We start from the raw sequence: 20,916 nt of genomic DNA, 5'->3' as shown, positions 1-20,916 counted from the left end.
TTTTGCTTAAGGAACTATGAGCATATACTGCAGTTGTTATGCTATGATCTATTTGTTATGTAATTGAAGGTAATGAGATAAGCAGACTAGCTTTCTTGCACCTAAACTTCAAGAATAAATTGGCTAAAGTTGTTTATATTTTTATATATATATATATATCCTATCTTTTTTTCCCCATGTTGTTATGGAAACTGGTCTGCCCACACCTGCCATAGTCTTGTGCTGTAGAGGAGTTTTCTACCTCTACTTCTCTCTAACATAGCAGTGTCCATCCAACACATGCATACATCAAACACATCACTACTACAACAGAGCATCTCTGTTGTAGTTTCATATTCTGCTTTTTGCTTTAATTGACCAGTTACTTTGATTTCTCTAGCCCTTCTGCTGCTTTCGTCATGCATTCTTGGTTCGAGACCAGCTAGTTTGCAGAGCCCGAGTTGAACCTGTTTTTCGGCCGAGCACCGAGTGCTTCTGCGGTGGAAAACCCGCCTAACGGTTCAAATAAAGGCACCAGCTCCGGAACCCTGTGCACTTGTACAGGAACTGAATGGCCAGCAACAATGGGCCAGACACCCCATAAATATATATACATTGCATACTGCATGTTGTAGCTAAACTGCACATATTGATTTGTATTTTACAGGGTCAAAGTGCATTTTTTCAGGATGCCTTCACTGTGAGCAGTCTTTATTTATGACAAGATCTTCATTTGTCTGTGCAAATGTTGATCTGTCTAATGGTGCTGGCCTGGCACCAGAAGCAATTAGGTTATTTGGTTATTTGTCTTAGTAATGCAACAGTCACACTAGATTGCCTCACCAGGTTTATGACCACTTGCCACCTGCTGCTGTCTTCTTTGGTGCTTCAAGATAGTAAAGAAAATGGCAATAAGACTGAGTCAGTCTGCTATCAGTTTGCAATTGAATGGGGTCATGTTGGCAATTACATGTAATATTTTTGTGATAATAGGTGATATATGTGATAAAATATCAGAAATCACAAATGTTGCAAATCTGTTGTGATCAACATACAAATTAAACTAATGTTAAACACTTACTTACATTATTAACTACATTCAGAGTCCAGCCAAAATTTCACTGATTTTAAACAGAAATTCTGCAGGACGAATGACATAGGCACTCAGCAACCTTACATTTATTTAGGAATATAATCTCAATACAACCACTTGGGAACCACCTGAGTCAGTTCCCCTGTTGCAAAGGTGTGTTACAGATGAGTGGTGCTCATCGGCACAGTCTAACTCAGATCGATTGCAATGTGCTGGCAATCTGTCTGCTTTTATAAGTTAGATGATAAACATTTGCAAACCTTCACCAACCTGTCTGAGAGTGACTGCAGTCAGTCCGAGTGAGACCGCGATTGTTTGGAGACAAGTTGCTTCCCACCAGTCGACCTGTGCAGTCATCTTACAATCGAAAGTGGTCACCCAGGGTGAGGGTGGTTGAGGGTTTTGCATGCTCAACCTCTCTGTGACTAGCTGGATTGCAGCAGCTACTTGCCATCGGTTGCTGAATGTGAAAAAATTCCACTGCCGTCACTGGGCAACCACATACTTTTCCTTGTTGCAAGAGGTTTGCTGTCCCATTTTTGCACTCAAACACTAGGCTTCTTCCCTTACTACTGAGCTACAACATTACGTTCACTGAGGTAGAAATAGTTATATCATCTGATAAGAGAGTCTGTGTGTAACGCTTTCAGTTAGGTCATCAGACACAATCATGTCTAGGAACTCTCTTAGTACAAGTGTGCTCTGTGGATCACTGATGGTCCATGGAAAGATTTTGTGCGTCACGTGAGCACAAAAGTTTGTTCTATCATCATAGCTGAATAGGCCTTCCAAATGTCAAGAAATGCCTCCTCACATTTTACTGAAAACAGTAAACTAGTACAAATATGACAATATAAACCACAACATAGGCACATTACAAACACCATCTAAACATGTTTGATTGTGCACTTTTCTTGTACAGCACTTAATCATACACCAGCTTCTTAAATTGTCAGTCATCTGATCTAAGTTCTGCTGGTGCTACTTCATCTCTTGTAACATTTAGCGCCTTCCCTGTGCTACTGGCCCATTGAATGAATGGGACTGTGTTAGTGTGCTACGGGAACCTCCACCGGGCTGTCCTGTCCCCCTTCCAAGTCCCACGAGAGACCCCTTCAGTAGCCAGACACACTGGCCCATTTTGCTTCTTTTTCGGCCTCCTTCCTTCTCTGCCTTTACTTGCTGTTTCTGCTTTCTTCTTCAGCTGCTGCCAGGCGCCTTATTCCCTGGCTTGCCATTAAAAAGGAAAGAAAGAACTATTGATGTAGCTGTTTCTGTTTTGGCTCTTGGTCTGTTCAGAATATATGGCGGTGTGCATTGACGTTTGCATTTCCTTCTGGCAGCTTATGGCTAAAAAGGAGGGACTAAAGCAGTAAAATTAGCTGCCTTGCAAGTGTTGCTAATTAGAGAATGACTATTTAGCAACACATATATAAGCATACTGCTGCTAATGTAAGCCTACCCATAGATAATTGCATTCAAGTGCAACCAATAGCTTGATAAGTGTCCCAGGCTTTCAAATGTGGTGTGCGAATTTGAGAATAAGAAAACAGAGATGCAGAGGGTATGAAAGGAGTGAACTGAGAAAGAGGGGAACACCCTCCCTCCTCTTACGCTGCCGCCTTTTAAACATGTCACTGTAGCAGCCGCTCACGTTTTGCTCCAGTTTCTCTGCAGTTCTTATTTCCCCTAAGGTTTAAAATTATTTTTCAACTATTCTGAAAGGCAGATGAGTTTATTAATTACACATTCGCTGACTCTGTGCCTTCCTATCCAAGTTTTTCCCAAAGCCTGCATCATTTAATTCATCATACTGAGCCAAGAATAGCAAACATTGCTTAATTAATTTAGCATTTTTGACTGCAGTGTTCTGCATTGTATCTTCTATAAGTAGTGACCTTGGATGAAGCATTTTTAGAGAAGGCTTTATGAAAATGAAACACAAGCAAATGCTCATGCAGACACACAAACACAAAGGAAAATATGCATGAAAGGCAGTGCAGGGATGCTGGGAGCCTAACAGTGGGCGGGTGTGGTTGTCTGACGAGTGTCTCTGTCTTTCTCCACCGGTGTGAAAAGTAGTTCAGTAATTAAAGCAAACCTCTGTCTGGTCCCCAGTGGAGAAGGGAAGGCAGAAAGGGTGAGGAGGCAGCATGAGCTAAAGAAGAAATGAGAGATAAAAGCCCGCCATGGTTGTGTTGGATGAAAAGGAGAAGAAAGAGATGTTTTAATTTTAGCTTGGAGTGCCAGATTGCCATGAGGAGAGAATGTGGTGTCCGAATGTGAAGATGCTGATCGGTTAGACACGGGCCCACACACTCTTGGGGACACACAACACACACACACACACACACTAATACTAATATCACATCTCAAAGCACAGATACGCCATTCAAAATCAGCCCGAAGACAAGTTTCCCCCATTTTTAAGGGAGGCAACCTCACAAGCGCTTTCAGCTTGCTTCATGTTGAAGAAGCACTTTGTAAATGCATCAGCAGTGACCCAGTTCAGAGCTGCATTTATTTTGAAAAAATAGTAATTCTTTGTCTTTTATTGAACTCCTGCATTCACCTAAAGTCTCTTCACTAATAAGGCTGCTGAGAAAGACTTCTGACACACAAGCGTGCTTGTCAGCGCACTGAAATTGCTTCAAATCCCAGGGAAACGTTGCTGTTTATTTCCACAGTAAATATTCAGTGTACTTCTGCATCGTTTGAGCTGTTTTCTCATATCAGCGCTGCTCGTTATCACTTTCTCTCCTCGCCCAACAAAGGCGTGAGTTTCCCTGCACCGCCGATGCCGCCTGGTGTTTTTGTTTTGGGAGGTGTCCCGCTCTGACCTACATATGTTACTGTGACCAGCACAAAACTTTTGTCCCCATGGCAACACAAGGTGTGAGAGGGAGAGATGCACCTATTTAAAAGGCCTGGTGTTGTTGTGGTTGTTGTCTTCCTACTGTAGCTCAAGCCTCCGCAAGCCCGCCACACAACCTGCACTCAGGTTTGTGTCAGAAAGGTGTTGAGTCATTTTGAATCAGCGGAGCTCTTTGGCAGCGCATCACTAGCTATAAGTACACACACACGTAGTTGAACACAAACAAGCAGTTTTGTCCCAGCAAGCCAAAGGGTGTGTGGATGTGGAGGGAGAAAGTGGAAAAGAAGAGAAGGTTTCTGATGTATAATTTATCTGTGTAGTCAGCGGGTGGAGGAGGTGGGGGTGAGGAGGAGAGGAAAATTCGGGGGAGGATAGGTGGGTGGGTGAAAAGGAGGAGGGCAGAGATGAGGAGAGGGAGAGGGAATCCAACTTTGTCACGTTTTCCCTGTTATCCATCATTGCTCCAAGTACTGTAAGTTTCCCAGAAGGAATAAGGGGCTGCGTAAATGTAAAGATGTGTACTCGTTTATTGTGTTGTTTTTGTGCTTGTTAGATGGTGCAGTTCAACTTAGATAGAGCTGCACTTTCTGCATATAACACAGTTTTCATTTCATCCCTGTTCTGGAGAGAATTTGAACTTGTGCGTGCACACAAAATGAAGCTTCTTTAGGACAGATGGCGCCTTATAGCAACTGCACATTTGGCTCTTTAAAAGCAGGAGCTTGGAGAAAGAAGAAGAGAAAGGGGTGGATAAAACAGGGATGGAGGGATGAAGGAAACAAAGCAGGCTGTTTCACCCCTGAAGGGAAGAGCAGAAGAGCAGATTTGCTTTGTTAGGAGACCCACATTGAGCTCCCCTACCCATATTTTCTCTCCTGTCCTTCTTTTCACCACGCTTCTCTCACCCACGCCCTCTTCGTTTCTTCAAGACGTTTACACGTTTTTGCCATCCACATGCTTGGCTGCAGGCTACGGGTGAGGTGAAATGGAAAGCAAGAGAGGCGGTAGATTTTAAATGCACGTTCCTTAAGGGAGGAGGGAGACTGCAGTGAGGGGGTCTGCAGAGCTACATGATACCAGTAAACAAGCCCAGACAAGATGGGAGGGAAATTATAAAATATGATCTGAAAATATGACCTAAATAAAAACTGCACCTCCCTCCTTTTTTTTTCTTCGCCCCACTTCAAGTGTGTGTGTGTGTGTGTGTTTGTGTGTGTGTGTGCTTGTGCATGTTTAAGAGCATCATGTAGTTGGTGTGCGAATGAGTGTGCGGGTGTGTGTTTGTGTTAACGGTATGTCTAAGGGAGACAGTAGGCTGTGGTCCATACAGGTCTGTTGTCCAGAGATAGCACTCTGTTGTTGTCTCTACCCACTGATCAGCTCTGCCTCACCCACAGTGAAGTGGGCGCACATGCACACAAAGCGCCACCTCCACCTCTGCCTGCCCTTCACTGTCCCACCCCCGCTCTTCAGCTTCTACCTTCAGGTTGGAACAGATGACAACTTTTTTTCACTTAACAAGCATTTTGAGATGAACACATTAATTGATACTCAGTTTTTTATTCAACACACTCTCCTTCATTGTGAAAATTTGGCTCCTACATTACCCACAGCGCAACAAGACAGAACTTTTTGGAGCTGTTGAAATGAAGATTGACAAGAAAGAAAATTACAAGATTACAATACAGACTTTAATAGGGGGAAAATGAAGGAACAGAAGTATAACTTCGATATGTTCCTGTTTGTATGACGGAAAATAGTATTTCACTTGTAGATTACTCGCTTCCACCTCATTTTAACACTCTTCATTCTGAATTTCTTTGCTCAGAAATGATCCCTTCTGTGTTGAGTGAACTGAATTTTAATATGCAATAACAAGAAAAACTATGAGAAATGGAGGTAGCAGAGGATCAAAATCCCCTTAAACAATTTCCTCCTTCCAGCTTCTTTGACTTTTTTAATGAAATTCATGTAAAAGTAATCAGTACGTTTGCAAAAGAATCTGTGAGAATAATAAATTTTACAACTACTTTATCCTCAACAGCAGTATCTCATATCTGCTGTTGTTTTGTCTTTTTTCATGCAATTATACAACTGTATAAAGAACTTTTATTGGCTTTAAATGATTTGCATATAATTTAAAGCCTACACTCAGTGGAACCTTGTAAGGTACACCTTGCTAGTACCAGGTTGGTACCCCCTTTTCTAATTTTAATTCTTCATGGCATAAATTTGGTCCATATTGACACGACAGCATCACACAGCTGCTGCAGATTTGTCGGCTGCACATCTGTGATGTAAATCTCCTGTTCTGTCACATCCCAGAGGTGCTCTACTGGATTGAGAAATGGTGACTGTAGAGGCCATTTGAGTGCTGTGAACTCATTGTCATAATCAAGAAACCAGTTTGACATGATGTGCATTATCCTGTTCGAAACAGTCATCCGAAGATGGGCACACTGTGGTCATAAAGAGATGGATATGGTCAGCAGCATAATAGTCAGGTAGACTTTCAAGCTTCAAAATTTCTTGTCTTGTACGAAACATGTTTCCTTCTACAGTAAAGTTCTTTCTTTGCTGTCCATAACAGATGCCAAACAAAAGATCCACATATAAAATTAATAATTATAAAAACTGCTGATAAAAATCTGAGGTGCAATACATTGTAAACAGTAGGGAAGGAAAATTTCTTTAGTCTACAAGTCCTTGATTTAACACTTCTATACCTCCAGCCTGACAGTAGAAGTGTGAACAATTTGTGTTCAGGGTGGGTAGAGTCCTTGAGGATGGAGCTATCCTGTTAACTCTGCAGTAGTAGATGCTTTGTAGAGAGGGCAGTGTAGTCCTAATGATTTTTTTCAGCAGTCTTCACCACTCTCTGCAGGTGTTTGAGCATTAGCATTGCCGTACCACATGGTAATGCAGCTGGTCAAGATGTTTTCAACCATGCAGCTGTAGAAATTGATGAGGATCTTAGGCAACATACCAAACTTTGACAGCTTCCTCAGAGATGATCTTCTGTATACCTTGGTTGTAACGTGCTTATTTGAGTTATTGGTGCCTTCCTTTTAGCTCAAAGTAGTTTGCCCAGTTCACCCAGAGAACTGCAGCTCATTGGATATTTTCTCTTTTTTGACCATTCTCTGTAAACCCTAGAGAGTTTCTGAAACACTCAGACCAGCCCACAACCATGGCATGTTCAAAGTCACTGAAATAACCTTTCTTCAGCAGGTCTTCTTGGCCATGTCTACAAGCCTACATGCACTGGGTTGCTGCCATGTGATTGTCTGATTAAATATTTGCATTAACAAACAGTTGAACAGATGTACCTAACAAATGGCTGTTTTACCTGGTTTGAACGTTGTCCGTCTCCATAAGCATGGCACTCTACAAACATCACAGAGATAACACATAGGTCCTGCTGTCCATGCCTATAATTTTCCAACATTTAAAAATTTGAACTAAAATAACTTTCAGTTTATGAGTGTAAATGGAGTTTCCCATGTTAAATTCAAGTAGCTTGTAGCCAATCTGGATTGGCTCAATTTCACTTTTAAACCAAATTTAAGCATGAAAAGAAACTTTCAATGACTGAACAAGGTCTCAGTAGATCTTATGGGGTGCATATGAGCCTTAGTTACTTGTAAATGGCTAAGTAAGAACCAGGAATAAAAAAAAATGGTAAAATCATAATGTAAACCACTGAGAATATGGTCAGTTTCTGTGATTGGCATTATTATGGTACAAACTAAGTCAGGGATCCGCAAATCCAGGCCTCGAGGGCCTTTGTCCTGCAGGTTTTAGATGTGTCCCTGATCCAACACACCTGATTCAAATGACTGAATTACATCCTCAGATGCTACTTTCCCACCGCTGAGGACCCGGTTCGTGTGCTGTTCCCAATGAACTGGCGAAATGCTTAAGAACGGGCCCGCATTCCTACCGTGTTTCTGTGAACTGCTCATTTATGTATGAGTGTGGGCGGGTCCTTGTCTGGACACGGAAGCCGAAGAGCGCAAACGTGGGAAAACACGCTCCCCTTTTTTGTGCTGCAAACGCATCTTATGGTCCAACAAAACTACTGCAGCATCTGTGTGCAGCACAGAGGGAAACACAGACAGCGATTAGAGCAAGACGACAGGTTCGCACTTTGTGTCCTTTTATCTGTGATATGAACTGATACGGGAAGTTCAGCCTTAGAGCCCAACATAATTCACACCCATGAAAATCGCTTCACTTTTCTCCTGTAATACACATGTAATATGGTAGAAAACTTGATGTTGAGATGGCAGAGTCACACCCTTCTGCCGCTTTCGTCACACGTTATTGGTTCGAGACCAGCTAGTTTGCGGGGCTGGAGTTGAACCCTTTTTTTCGTCCGAGCACCAAGTGCTTCCATGGTGGAAAACCCACCTAACGGTTCAAATAAAGGCACCGGCTCTGGAACCCTATTGGTGGGAAAGAGGCTAGTATGCAGTCAAGTTCTCCAGAGTCCTGCTAATGACTTCTATATTTGACTCAGGTGTGTTGGATCAGGGACACATCTAAAACCTGCAGGACACCGGACCTTGAGGCCTGGATTTGAGGATCCATGAACTAAGTTGTCTGAGCTTTTTAGTTGAGTTAGTAAATCATAGATGCATCTGTGTTATGAATTTGAACGTGCTAGGTCACATCGTTCTCGAGTTATTGTGTTCACAAGATTTTCAGAAAAACTTGACCTCTGACCTTGACTCAAGTATGGGAAAAAAAAATCTATCAGGTGATTAAGGGGTCACTGGTTATCTTTTGTGCAAATTTAGTATGAATCAGACTGGTAGTTTTGCTGTAATATTGTTAACAAACAAAAAACAGACAAACATACAAAATAATACCCTGTTCCTCCCCTCCGGGGGGCGGGGTAAATGAGAAGCCATGGACAACATGATGGCCATACCCTCTCAGCAAGGAGGTGTTGGGTTCAAATCCATCAGCTGGCTAGAGGTTTTCTGTGTGCACGTTTTCACTTCCTCCCACAGTCCAAAGACATGCACATTAAGTAACTGGTTAATTGGTGACTCTAAATTGGTTTTAGATGTGATTGGTTGTCTGTCTTTCTGTGTTAGCAATAGACTGGCATCCTGTTCAGGGAGTACCCCACCTCTCGACCGACGACCCTGAATCATCGGATAACTGGAAGAAAATTGATGGATGGATGGAAGTCAACTTGTTAAATAGTGAAACTGAGAAATTTGTTTTGTTAGTTGAAGAAGAGCTATGCTCCAAAAACTATATAAACTCATTCAGTGTTTGACATATCTATATCATTTTCAGTTTAAAATACATTTGCTTCCTTGCATGCACCTCCGTTGAGTAATAACCAGAGAAGTTCAGGGCTGCAGTGCATGTATAAAAATGGCTTGTGTGTGGACCTGCGGCTCAGGAGCAACTTAACATTTCCATCTCAGATGAACCCAGATTATGTAACCTAAAGGTCCTGCAGAGTGAAATCGCAGACTTATGGCCACCCTGTCCTCATCTGACCACCAGAGACCATCAGTTATCTCATATACCGTATCTTTAGGCAAGCTTGAGCTCAGCGAGGAGACAATGGAGATAACGGAGGATATTGCGGTCCAGTGAGGACAGAAAGACAAAGCAGCGAATAGGAGAAATTCAGAGAGCACACCTGGACAAAGAAAGACTGTTGAGTGAATAAAATGTCATTCTTCTTGGCTCCACAGCTTATCTTCTCTCTGACTAATGTGGAAAAGGCCAGGCAGGGACTTGGACTGACATATACAAAGTTAATATTTCAAAGGTTTAAACTAGTTAATCTGTTTCTTCCATTACCTAGATTCTTCATGTCATATCTACCAAAAACTAATTCTTGTAGTCATCCAGAAAAAGTTTGAATGACAGTTCTCATATACCAGCATAATAAATATACTGGTATATGACAGTTCTCATATACCAGTATATTTATTATACTGTTAAGATATCTTTATTGTCATTGCACAATACAATGACATTTTTAACATGTCCCCTTTGGTATTACAGTCATGCAAGATCATTTTAAGAATTATACATTAAGTATAATGTACTGGAAAATAGTTTAAATACATAAAAATTTACACACAATTTACAATTTACATAACAAATATGAAGAAAACAGTGATAAAAATCTGCCAGACTGTTGACATATAGAGGAAACTTTGAGTGCCTTTTTTTTTTTATTTAATCGAACAAAATATTTTACTTGCATGAGGAAACTAATTAGTATCTGCAGTCACAGCGCACACAGCAGCAGAACCATCTGTAGAACGGCAGGTAAAACAGGAAACGTCGATTTGCGTTATTGACAAGCTGTTTACAAGCTGCTAGAATATTAAGCAGTTAATGGCTAAAAAATTGTATATGAACGTTGCGGGGATGCTAATCCACTATGTACAATTTAGGTTCATCTCTTTTTAGACAAAGCTGCTGAGATACCGAAGACAACTAAAAGCATTTTAGCTCAAAACATACTGGTTTGTAATTCCCTCAGAACTGTTACAGCCAAAAGAAGATTATTTCCATCTGCGCTTATTTATATTCGGCGCTGTGGCTCTGAGACCTTTCCACACCTCCATGCTCATACGTGGAAAGCTTCCAGCAGGAACAGCAACAGAAAGGAATCAGTCATCAGTTAAATGCTGGTTGAAGTCAGGTTGAGCAGGGGTGCAGGTGGGTTGCTCAGTGGCTTACAGGTGAACAGCAGCTGTGAGTGGGCTAAAGCAGCCTAAAGAGTTGCTTAGAGATCAACTGATCTGCCTGGATTGCGGTTAAGCTTCACTTCATGGCCTGCCTGAACTGATGCTATGCTCCATTTACTTATGAACACATGAACCCATTCCCTCTAGGGAATGATAATAAAGAGGTAAATACCCCAAGGTGTCAGTGGGAGTACCTGGGAATTTTCATGGGAAACTTAACTCCGGATCTCGTATTTCCTCCTCGTACTTTCAAGACAGGTCAGGTGACTTGGACACAAGCTTCCACTGCCACACTGAATTATTGAGAACAGGCCATAATCTGAGTGTGAGTGTGTGTGGGTGTGGGTGCATGCATGTACATGTGTGTTTGAGTATCTCAGCAAGCCATGGTGTGTTTTTGGTGTGTTTGTGTATTTTGGGGCAGCGCTTCAGTGGCGTGTGAAAATGAGCACTACCGAGTGGTTTCCCGCATCCTCTTGGAGGAACCCTGTGCCCTACTTGGGATCAGCTTACAGATGTTTGACTAAGAGTGGATGGACTGAAAACAGCCTCAGTGTGTTTCTGGGTGCTGTTTTGCTATAAAACTCAGTTTATCCACCTGTTAATTCAAATAAGTGAGACTCTGTGTGTGTGGCTTTTTTCTCTACTTGTCCTGAAGAAATTTGATTCCTTTTATTATGATTTACATCATGTCAGAGCTGCTGTCATGCACAAGCTGATATGCATATAGACAGTGTGTAAATGACTCACTTCACTCAGAGCATCATCCTCCTCCTCATGTGTTTGCATACATACAGGCCCCTGCTGAGTGTGAGAATCTGGGTTAGTAATGTATCTTGTAAACACACAGAGTAATTTGATGTATGACTAATGTATTACATTGTGTAAAATGGCCCAAAACATCACTGAATTTATTGCCGTCCTCTAACTGCTAGCCAAGCTGTCAAACAATGGATCTTATAGCAGTTACAGCTGACTCGTTGGCTGTAGTTCATTGTCTTCTTGGGTTGCAGTGACATCAGTCACCTGTGACATAAGACTCTGGAGTTACACTCCAAAGGTACAGAGTGCAGCCATACATCTCAATGTCATGAATAATGTCTGAAGCGGTGAAGTCAAACCACACTGCAGTTCAGCAAAATGTGTGCTGCACCGTGGTGTAAAGTTAAATGTAATAGCCAAAGGACCTGGCTTTGTGAGGAAACTGCTAGAATGTCCAGTATTAATGGGAACATTTATGTTTTGCCTTTTCATAGTCTCTCAATCCACTAAAAATAAAAAATACCCTCATTAGTGCAGGAGCCCCTGGTGTCACAGAGATACACATGAGCTGTCCTTTGGCAACAGTTCCTTGAAGCATTAACTCCGTCAGTAGTAGTGTTTCTTACTGAAAGAGCAGCAAAGGCTTGAGGAGTGGACATGAAAAAAATCACAAGCTGCTTCTTTTGTGCTTTGTTTCACTGCCTGTTAGGTTAAGCACCAAAAATGACTTGATTAAATTTGACTTTAGATTGCGGGTTTGCATTAATATAAACCACTTTGCAGCATCTCGAGAAGTGGTGCTACATGGTACTCTGTGCATTTAAATGTGATAAGCTGGGTCTCATTAATGCGGCAGCACACTGTAACAGCACTGATGCCAAAGGACACCTCATGCATTGCTATGTGACTCCACTGGCTTTCGACCCAAGGGTAGTTTTTGGCGCCGAAGATTGAGATCAGTCTGAATATACACATAATAATTATAATGATCGGTTACATATCTAGTACTTAAAGTTCCCATTTTTCCCAGTAAATGTTTTTGAAGAGAAACATGATACCAAACACACACTCATCTTTGTCTACTAATTGTGAGTGGGAACAACTGTCAGCAACATGTTCACCTTTACAACTGTGTAAAGAGTTGTGTGTTTGCCACCTTGTTTTTACTTTTTCTGGCTCTTCTGGCCAAAACTCAGTTATCTCAGCCTTGAGAGACACTGTGACACAGTGCCTCACTCATAGTTGGAGAAAATTTATCTGGATGTTGTAAATCTGAACATAAAAAGGTTTCAGTTTTAAATTCTTTTGCCTCGCCCCCCTTATCTGGAGCAACATCCTCTTCTTCACTTTTTTGTTTCTCTGCCTTACATTCCATATTTTATCCCATATCCAACATCCCCTCCACCCTTCCTCTGTGACATGGTGAAAAGTGAATAATTTATATATGGGCTGCATGCTGGTGGAGATGAATCATGTGAGAAGAGCAGGATACACGTGCTCGTTTGAGAGCGACTCCTCTCCAAAGACCCCAGCAGTGTAGGAGGAGTTGCTCCACACTCCACCACAGTGTACTGTTCAGCAAGCAGCCACTCCATCCATGACTTTACCATCGCAGCTTTCGTGACAGTCGCACGTGAGCTTAACACCAGCTCCTCTTCCCTCAGAGCCCAGGCATGAAGCCACGCAGGGAGACCATCCAGTAGCTTCTCACTGCACATCTACAGTCTTTTAATATGCTTGCTTTTTAGGCTGTCTTTTCAGTAGACGTCTGTGCACTGTTAATTGCTCATGCAATGTTTCAGATTTGGTAAGAAGTCCTTAAGGTATGCCTGCTAGTTATTTCCAGAGCTCTCACCCTCGTGATTATTGCTGCCTCCTCCAGCTGTCATCACGTGAGAGGCAGGGTAAACCCTGGGTTTTTGGGGGAAAATCACAAGGCTGGTCTTGACTGCTCCATCCCAGGATGGATGGATCTTGGTAAATAGTCCTTGTGGCTTTTGCAGCTTTGCTAGCAAAGGTTCAGATGTCTGTTCCCGCTCTGCATCAATCAAATTTCCTGTATTTCTCTGCGTGTTTAGTCTTAAAACAGCAATTCAGATTGTAATCCTTAAACACAGCAATCTGCTCTCCACAAACTAAGCACACAGCTTTACCTCTGACTTCAGTAGATAAGTACTTGGAAGTCCATGTCTTGTTAAAAACTCGACATTCTCCATCAATCTTTCTTTTTTTTTAAAGGGAGCTGGGTCAGGGTTAGCATCTCATCTAAACATCTGTTCCAACCAGTGAACGTGCATTTGCTTGCACACATGTATGTATGTATATTTTAAAAATAGCAGTCGCCTTCAAAATCAAAGCAACAAAGTTATACTGTGGTTTTCCACAAAACCACCAAAAACTGTTTGGTGGCTCAAATTGGGCAAACTGAATCCTACTTTCCCGCTGACCTCATGTGGGCTGGCTGTGGCCCGGGGAGCGTGTAATGCTCAGATCTGCTTTGGAGGAATCTTTCTTAGAACGCAGTCAGTGCACACATGTACAGAGTACCATTAGCATTAAGTATCACAGCCAGCTCTATAAACATTGAGAATATTCCACAGCAATTTACACTAAGATATTGTCTGTTCCCCTCAGCTGTATCACCAGTAACAGTTGTGATCTGAGTTTAGCAGACGGATTACCAACCTATCTTGTGTTATCATATCAGATTTAAGAAAAGCTCCTGCAGGCTTGTAATATTTCTCCTTCAATCTATTATTTACCCTGTTGATATGTTTGATTTACGAAATACAAAAAAAAAAAAAAAAAGCTTAGTTTGTCTCTGCACAGGGTTCTGCAAATTGGGTCTCTTTGCTCCCACACACACACTTATGTCTCTGGAGAAAAACTCCCTGCTAAAGTCTAACTAAATGTGTATTTGTGTCTGCGTGTGTCTTTGTCCTCTTGCTTGCCTGAGCTCTGCCATCCTCTTGTGAAACTTAGCATGTCTCGACGCACACGTGTATCCCTCACAAAGGATAAACACCCCAGTATGATGAGAGAATGAGAACAGCAATTATTTATATACAGGGACCCTCTAAGTTTTCGTGCTGTCACACTGTGTTATCAGACTGCGTGACTAAGCAGCAGCCACTGTAGACTGAGCAGCTCAGTGCTTAAAGTCTTCTCTGGCTTACTGTGACTTAATGTGGACAGATGACAGTTTGAGATAATTTGGTATTTGACAGATGTGACAGATGGATGACATGTTAAAGGAAAAAACTGAACCTTTCCCTCCTACAGCGAGGGGAACAGCTGGCTCTATGGTGTCCCTTAGAGGTAATGGTCACTGCACATCAATACAGAGTTGTTCCGAGTGGTCACTTTTATCCTGTGATGGAACATTTCTGTCCTGATTGCAGTGGTCTCCTTCTGGGTGACGCAGTCCCTCATCCACAGGGGTCGAAGTGGTTCGTGATGATGTGCTGATGTGAATCGTGTGCTGTGCCCTTCACAGCCACTGAATGTTAACCTAACCAAACACACATGGGAGCTTTTGGACTGACAAGTTAGTCAGCGCTCTCCATTTCCATCATGAAAACCCTAAATGAGGGAATATCTTTCAGAAGGATGATATTCCATCATCCCAGCAGAGTCAGAGAGAGAGAATCTCTAGCAGCATGTGATTGACCAACACTTTACTAAGACACCTCTTTTTTCTTTTGTGCCTGTCAGTGGAATTAAATCTCAAGGTGTATAACAAAGAAACAGCAGCCACAGAGATGTTATGACTCAGATTTGAATTCAATTTAGAAGATTGCTTCTCCCACGCCATTACTTCAAGAGAGAGAGGGGAAAAAAGATTTATCTCAGGTTTTATTTTTCAAGCTCCAGCCATCTGTTATAATAACATTGTACCCACCAGAATAATGATGATCACTCAGTCAGATGCACACTCTCTAACAAAAGTAAGGTTTTGTTTGGAAAGTCTAGCTTTGCCGAAGACATGTAATTGTCTTACCCTTCTCAGCGTAGGTTTGCTATTATGCAACCGCAAGTCGCTGAGCAGAGCAAACACCTTGTGTGCATCAAGCAACCTGATTGGCTGATTCAGCTGCATTCATGGAATCGTTTTCCTTTAAATCGTGCAGGCATTCATCTTTGAGGAAGTGCATTTTAAATTTGCAGGAATGTTTTACTAGAATGCACTCAAAACATCACCAAAGGTCTAGCACACCTACTACAGCCTAAATTTATTTTTTACTCAATACCCTTCCTGCAGCAGAGTAGCTTGTCTTATGAACCAGCTTGGTAGCTAGCAGTCCACATTATGCCACGCTGAGCCCAAAGCAGCTGACTCCCTGTGAGGACTATGACGGAGTTCATGGAGAATGCTTTTTGACCCTAAAAAGTTTGAGAAACCTTTGCTTAAAGCTTAAAGCATTTACCAGATAACTGTTACATCCACTTTAAATATTACCCTGTTATCTTTGTTGCATAATGTTCTTTCACTCTCCCCATTTCTCCTGTCTCTTGGCTCAAATAAAGAATAAATAACATCCCCAAACAGCCTAAGATGCAAGGCTTTCCATACAGCATTCTCAAATAGTTATGACTTTGTTCAGGCAGGTGGTAGTGATGGTGGGGAGAATTATGAATATGATATGTCTCATCTTGGTAATGTCCTAATAATGATGTCCTGCTTTTTCTTTGCTCTCTTAGATTAGCCGCTGCTTGAAACCTGGAGGGCGGTTTGTCTCCGTTACCTTTGCCCAGCCTTTCTTCAGGAAACGCCTCTATGCCCGCACGGAGTATAAATGGTCGATCAAACATCACAGTTATGGAGAAGGTTTTGAATATTTTGTGTACGTAATGACCAAAGGGGAGAAGCTGAGCCCAGAAGATGCAGCTCTGGAGAAAAAGCCCCTGAAGGACACCGAATCCCCGCCAACCAGGATTGCTTCGATATCTAATGAAGATAAGGAAGACTTCCTGTCTAATATTGACTTGTAGGGTGACTCTAATATGTGGATCACCTTTATAAATAAGCTCTATGTTGTGATTATGAACATTTTTACCACCACAAATGTAACAGCAAACTGTTACAAACTGCTCAAACTCCTGCCTTACTGTTTTTATGTATTTATTAAGAATTTGTAAGGAGTAATTATTTTTACAGTTTTATGTGCTAGATTTTAATTTTTAAAAGATCAGATTTTATCTCATAATACCAATACAATGGACAGTGTTCTGCAAATGTAATTGAGAAAATGTAAAGAGAACTACTATGTTAATGAAATTTCAAATCCATATTTTAACTAAATATATGATTTAAATGCATTCAATGCTCAGATTTCCATCCATCCATCCATCCATTTTCTTCCGCTTATCCGGGGCCGGGTCACGGGGGCAGAAGCCTAAGCAGAGAAGCCCAAGCTTCCCTCTCCCCAGCCACCTCCTCCAGCCCATCCGGAGGGACCCCAAGGCGTTCCCAGGCCAGCCGAGATACACAATCTCTCCAGCGTGTCCTGGGTCTACCACGGGGCCTCCTCCCGGTGGGACATGCCCGGAACACCTCACCCAGGAGGCGGCCAGGAGGCATCCTAATCAGATGCCCGAGCCACCTCAACTGGCTCCTTTCGATGTGGAGGAGCAGCGGCTCTACTCCGAGCCCCTCCCGGATGGCCGCACTCCTCACCTTATCTCTAAGGGAGAGGCCAGCCACCCTTCGAAGGAAACTCATTTCTGCCGCTTGTATTCGCGATCTTATTCTTTTGGTCACTACCCAAAGCTCGTGACCATAGGTGAGGGTAGGAACGTAGATCGACCGGTAAATCGAGAGCCTCGCTTTTACGCTAAGCTCCCTCTTCACCACGACGGACCGGTGCAGCGTCCGCATCACTGCAGAAGCAGCCCCGATCCGCCTGTCGATCTCCCGTTCCCTTCTCCCATCACTCGTGAACAAGACCCCGAGATACTTAAACTCCTCCACTTGAGGCAAGAACTCATTCCTGAGCCGGAGATGGCACTCCACCCTTTTCCGGCTGAGGACCATGGCCTCAGACTTAGAGGTGCTGATTCTCATGCCAGCCGCTTCACACTCGGCTGCGAACCGTTCCACTGCGAGCTGGAGGCCCCCCCGTGATGAAGCCAACAGAACCGCATCATCTGCAAAAAGCAGAGATGTGACTCTGAGGCCACCAAGGAAGAAGCCTTCTGCCACCTGGCTACGCCTAGAAATTCTGTCCATAAAAATTATGAACAGAATCGGTGACAAAGGGCAGCCCTGACGGAGTCCAACACCCACAGGAAACAAATCCGACTTATTACCGGCTATACGGACCAAGCTCTCACTGTGGTTGTACAAGGACTGAATGGCCCGCAACAATGGGCCAGACACCCCATACTCCCGCAGAACCTCCCAAAGAACACCCCGAGGAACACGGTCGAATGCCTTCTCCAAGTCCATAAAGCACATGTAGACTGGTTGGGCAAACTCCCACGCACACTCGAATATCCTTGAGAGGATAAAGAGCTGGTCCAGCGTTCCACGACCAGGACGAAAACCGCATTGTTCCTCCTGAATCCGAGGTTCGACTAACGGACGCACCCTCCTTTCCAGCACCCTGGCATAGACCTTACCGGGGAGGCTGAGGAGTGTGATCCCCCGAAAGTTGGAGCACACCCTCCGGTCTCCCTTCTTAAAGATGGGGACCACCACCCCGGTCTGCCAATCCAATGGCACTGCCCCAGATCTCCACGCGATGTTGCAGAGGCGTGTCAACCAAGACAGCCCTACAACATCCAGAGCCTTCAGGAACTCAGGGCGAATCTCGTCCACCCCAGGGGCTCTGCCACCAAGGAGTTGTTTAACTACCTCAGTGACCTCACCCCCAGTGATGGTCAAGTCATCCCCCTCATCCCCAGACTCTGCTTCCACTACAGAAGGCGTGTCAGTGGGATTCAGAAGGTCCTCGAAGTATTCCTTCCACCGTCCGACTATAGCCTCAGTTGAAGTCAGCAGCACCCCCCCCCGCACTATAAACAGTGTGAGTGAAGCACTGCTTTCCCCTCCTGAGTCGCCTGACGGTTTGCCAGAATCGCTTCGATGCCGTCCGAAAGTCTTTTTCCATAGCCTCACCGAACTCCTCCCACACCCGAGTTTTTGCTTTGGCCACTACCCGAGCTGCATTCCGCTTGGCCTGTCGATACCTGTCAGCTGCCTCCGGAGTCCCACAGGCTAACCAAGCCCGATAGGACTCTTTCTTCAGCTTGATGGCTCCCTTCACCTCCGGTGACCACCATCTGGTTCGGGGGTTACCACCACGACAGGCACCAACCACCTTGCAGCCACAGCTCTGAGCAGCCGCCTCAACAATGGAGGTGCGGAACATGGTCCATTCGGACTCAATGTCCTCAGCCTCCCTCGGAATGCTGTCGAAGTTCTGCCGGAGGTGGGAGTTGAAGATCTCCCGGACTGGGGCTTCTGCCAGGCGTTCCCAGCGCACCCTCACAATACGTTTAGGTGTGCCAGGTCTGTCCAGCATCTTCCCCCGCCACCTGATCCAACTCACCACCAGGTGGTGATCAGTTGACAGCTCAGCTCCTCTCTTCACCCGAGTGTCCAGAACATACGGCCGCAGATCTGATGATACGATTACAAAATCGATCATCGACCTGCGACCTAGGGTGTCCTGGTGCCATGCGCACTTATGGACATCCTTGTGTTCGAACACGGTGTTTGTTATGGACAAACTGTGGTTTGCACAGAAGTCCAATAACAAAACACCATTCGGGTTCAGATCGGGCAGGCCGTTCCTCCCAATCACGCCCCTCCAGGTCTCACTGTCATTGCCCACGTGAGCGTTGAAGTCTCCCAGCAAGACTATGGAGTCACCAGATGGAGCACTCTCCAGCACCCCACCCAGCAACTCCAAAAAGGGTGGGTACCCTGAACTGTCATTCGGCGCATAAGCGCAAACAACAGTCAGGACCCGTTCCCCAGCCCGAAGGCGCAGGGAAACTACCCTCTCGTCCACCGGTGAAAACTCCGACGTACAGGCAGCAAGCCGGGGGGATACAAGAATACCCACCCCAGCTCGCCGCCTCTCACCGAGGGCAACTCCAGACTGGAACAGAGTCCAGCCCTTCTCCAGGAGACTGGTTCCAGAGCCCAGGCCATGCGTTGAGGTGAGCCCAACTATGTCTAGCTGGTATCTCTCAACCTCACGCACTAGCTCAGGTTCCTTCCCCACCAGAGAGGTGACATTCCATGTCCCAACAGCCAGTTTCGATAGCCGGGGATCGGTCCGCCAGGGCCTCCGCCCTCGGCCACCGCCCGACACACATTGCACCCGACCCCTACGACACCTCCTGCGGGTGGTGGGCCTGCAGGAGGGCGGGCCCATGTAACCTCTTCGGGCTGCGCCCGGCCAAGCACCACGGGCTAATGCCTGGCCACCAGACGCTCTCCCTTGAGCTCCCTCCCCAGGCCTGGCTCCAGGGTGGGGCCCCGGTAACCCTATCCCGGGCAGGGTAAACTGTTCCCTTGTTTTTTCCCTCATAAGGGTCTTCTGAACCGCTCTTTGTCTGGACCCTCACCTGGACCCTCACATGCTCAGATTTATGCACAGTAATTTACAGTTACAGTGCCATGAAAACTAATTAACAGTGTTTGAGACAAAATTCTGTGTCTGACCAAATGTATTCACAATAATTTCATAGAAAAAATGTGTATCTTTTGTCAATTTGTCATTTTGCAAACAAGACTAATTGGTTGCATCAAGAATAGTATGCAATAAAACAAATGTAATAAGTTTCACCTTTGCAAAACAAAACGGATGTCTAACTGATCTTTTGGGGAAAAAAACACCAGACAGTAAAATAAAATCATCCACTTAAACTTACCAGACACTACATTAGGTACACTTTGGAAGTATTGGGTTGGACTGCCTTTTGTCTTCAGAACTGCCTTAATTCTTCATGGCACAGATCCAACAAGGTGCTGGAAACATTCCTCAGAGATTTTAGTCCATAATGACATGATAGCATCACACAGTTGCTGCAGATTTGCCAGCTGCACGTCCGTGATGTGATTTTCCCATTACACCGCATCCGAAAGGTGCTTTATTGGACAGATCCGGTGACAGTGGAGGACAGTTTAGTTAAGAGCCACACTACACCCGCCACCACCAGCACCAGCCCGAACCATTAATTCAAGACAGGATGGATCCATGTTTCATGATGTTTACACCAAATTCACCATTCACACATGGTAATCTGTGCTTGTTTCAGTTACTGTTGCCTTCTTATCAGTTTGAAGCAGTCTGGCTATTCTCTGGCATCAACAAAGCATTTTCACCCAGAGAACTGCTGCTCATTGGATATGTTCTCTTTTCCAGACCATTTTCTGTAAGCACTAGAGATGTAGGAAAATCCCAGAAGAGTGTGAAGTTGTCTAATAAATGCATCACATTCTACAAAAAGAGAAAAAA

The 20,916-nt window shown here is 44.1% G+C and overlaps 1 protein-coding gene across 1 annotated transcript in view; it reads left to right on the top strand.

Moving 5' to 3' along the window:
• Positions 1 to 16,735, top strand: part of ece2a (endothelin converting enzyme 2a) — a 108,453-nt gene extending 91,718 nt beyond the window's left edge. Inside the window, exon 4 of the mRNA XM_030752686.1 lies at positions 16,145 to 16,735. Within this exon, the coding sequence (XP_030608546.1) occupies positions 16,145 to 16,435 (291 nt within the window). The 3' untranslated portion in view covers positions 16,436 to 16,735. The remainder of the gene's footprint in view (positions 1 to 16,144) is intronic.
• Positions 16,736 to 20,916: the final 4,181 nt, after the last annotated feature.

Source organism: Archocentrus centrarchus, chromosome 17 (assembly GCF_007364275.1).
Source record: "Archocentrus centrarchus isolate MPI-CPG fArcCen1 chromosome 17, fArcCen1, whole genome shotgun sequence".
Lineage (NCBI taxonomy): Eukaryota > Metazoa > Chordata > Actinopteri > Cichliformes > Cichlidae > Archocentrus > Archocentrus centrarchus.
Note: the sequence above shows the minus strand (reverse complement) of the source record. Positions and strands in the feature narration are given on the sequence as shown.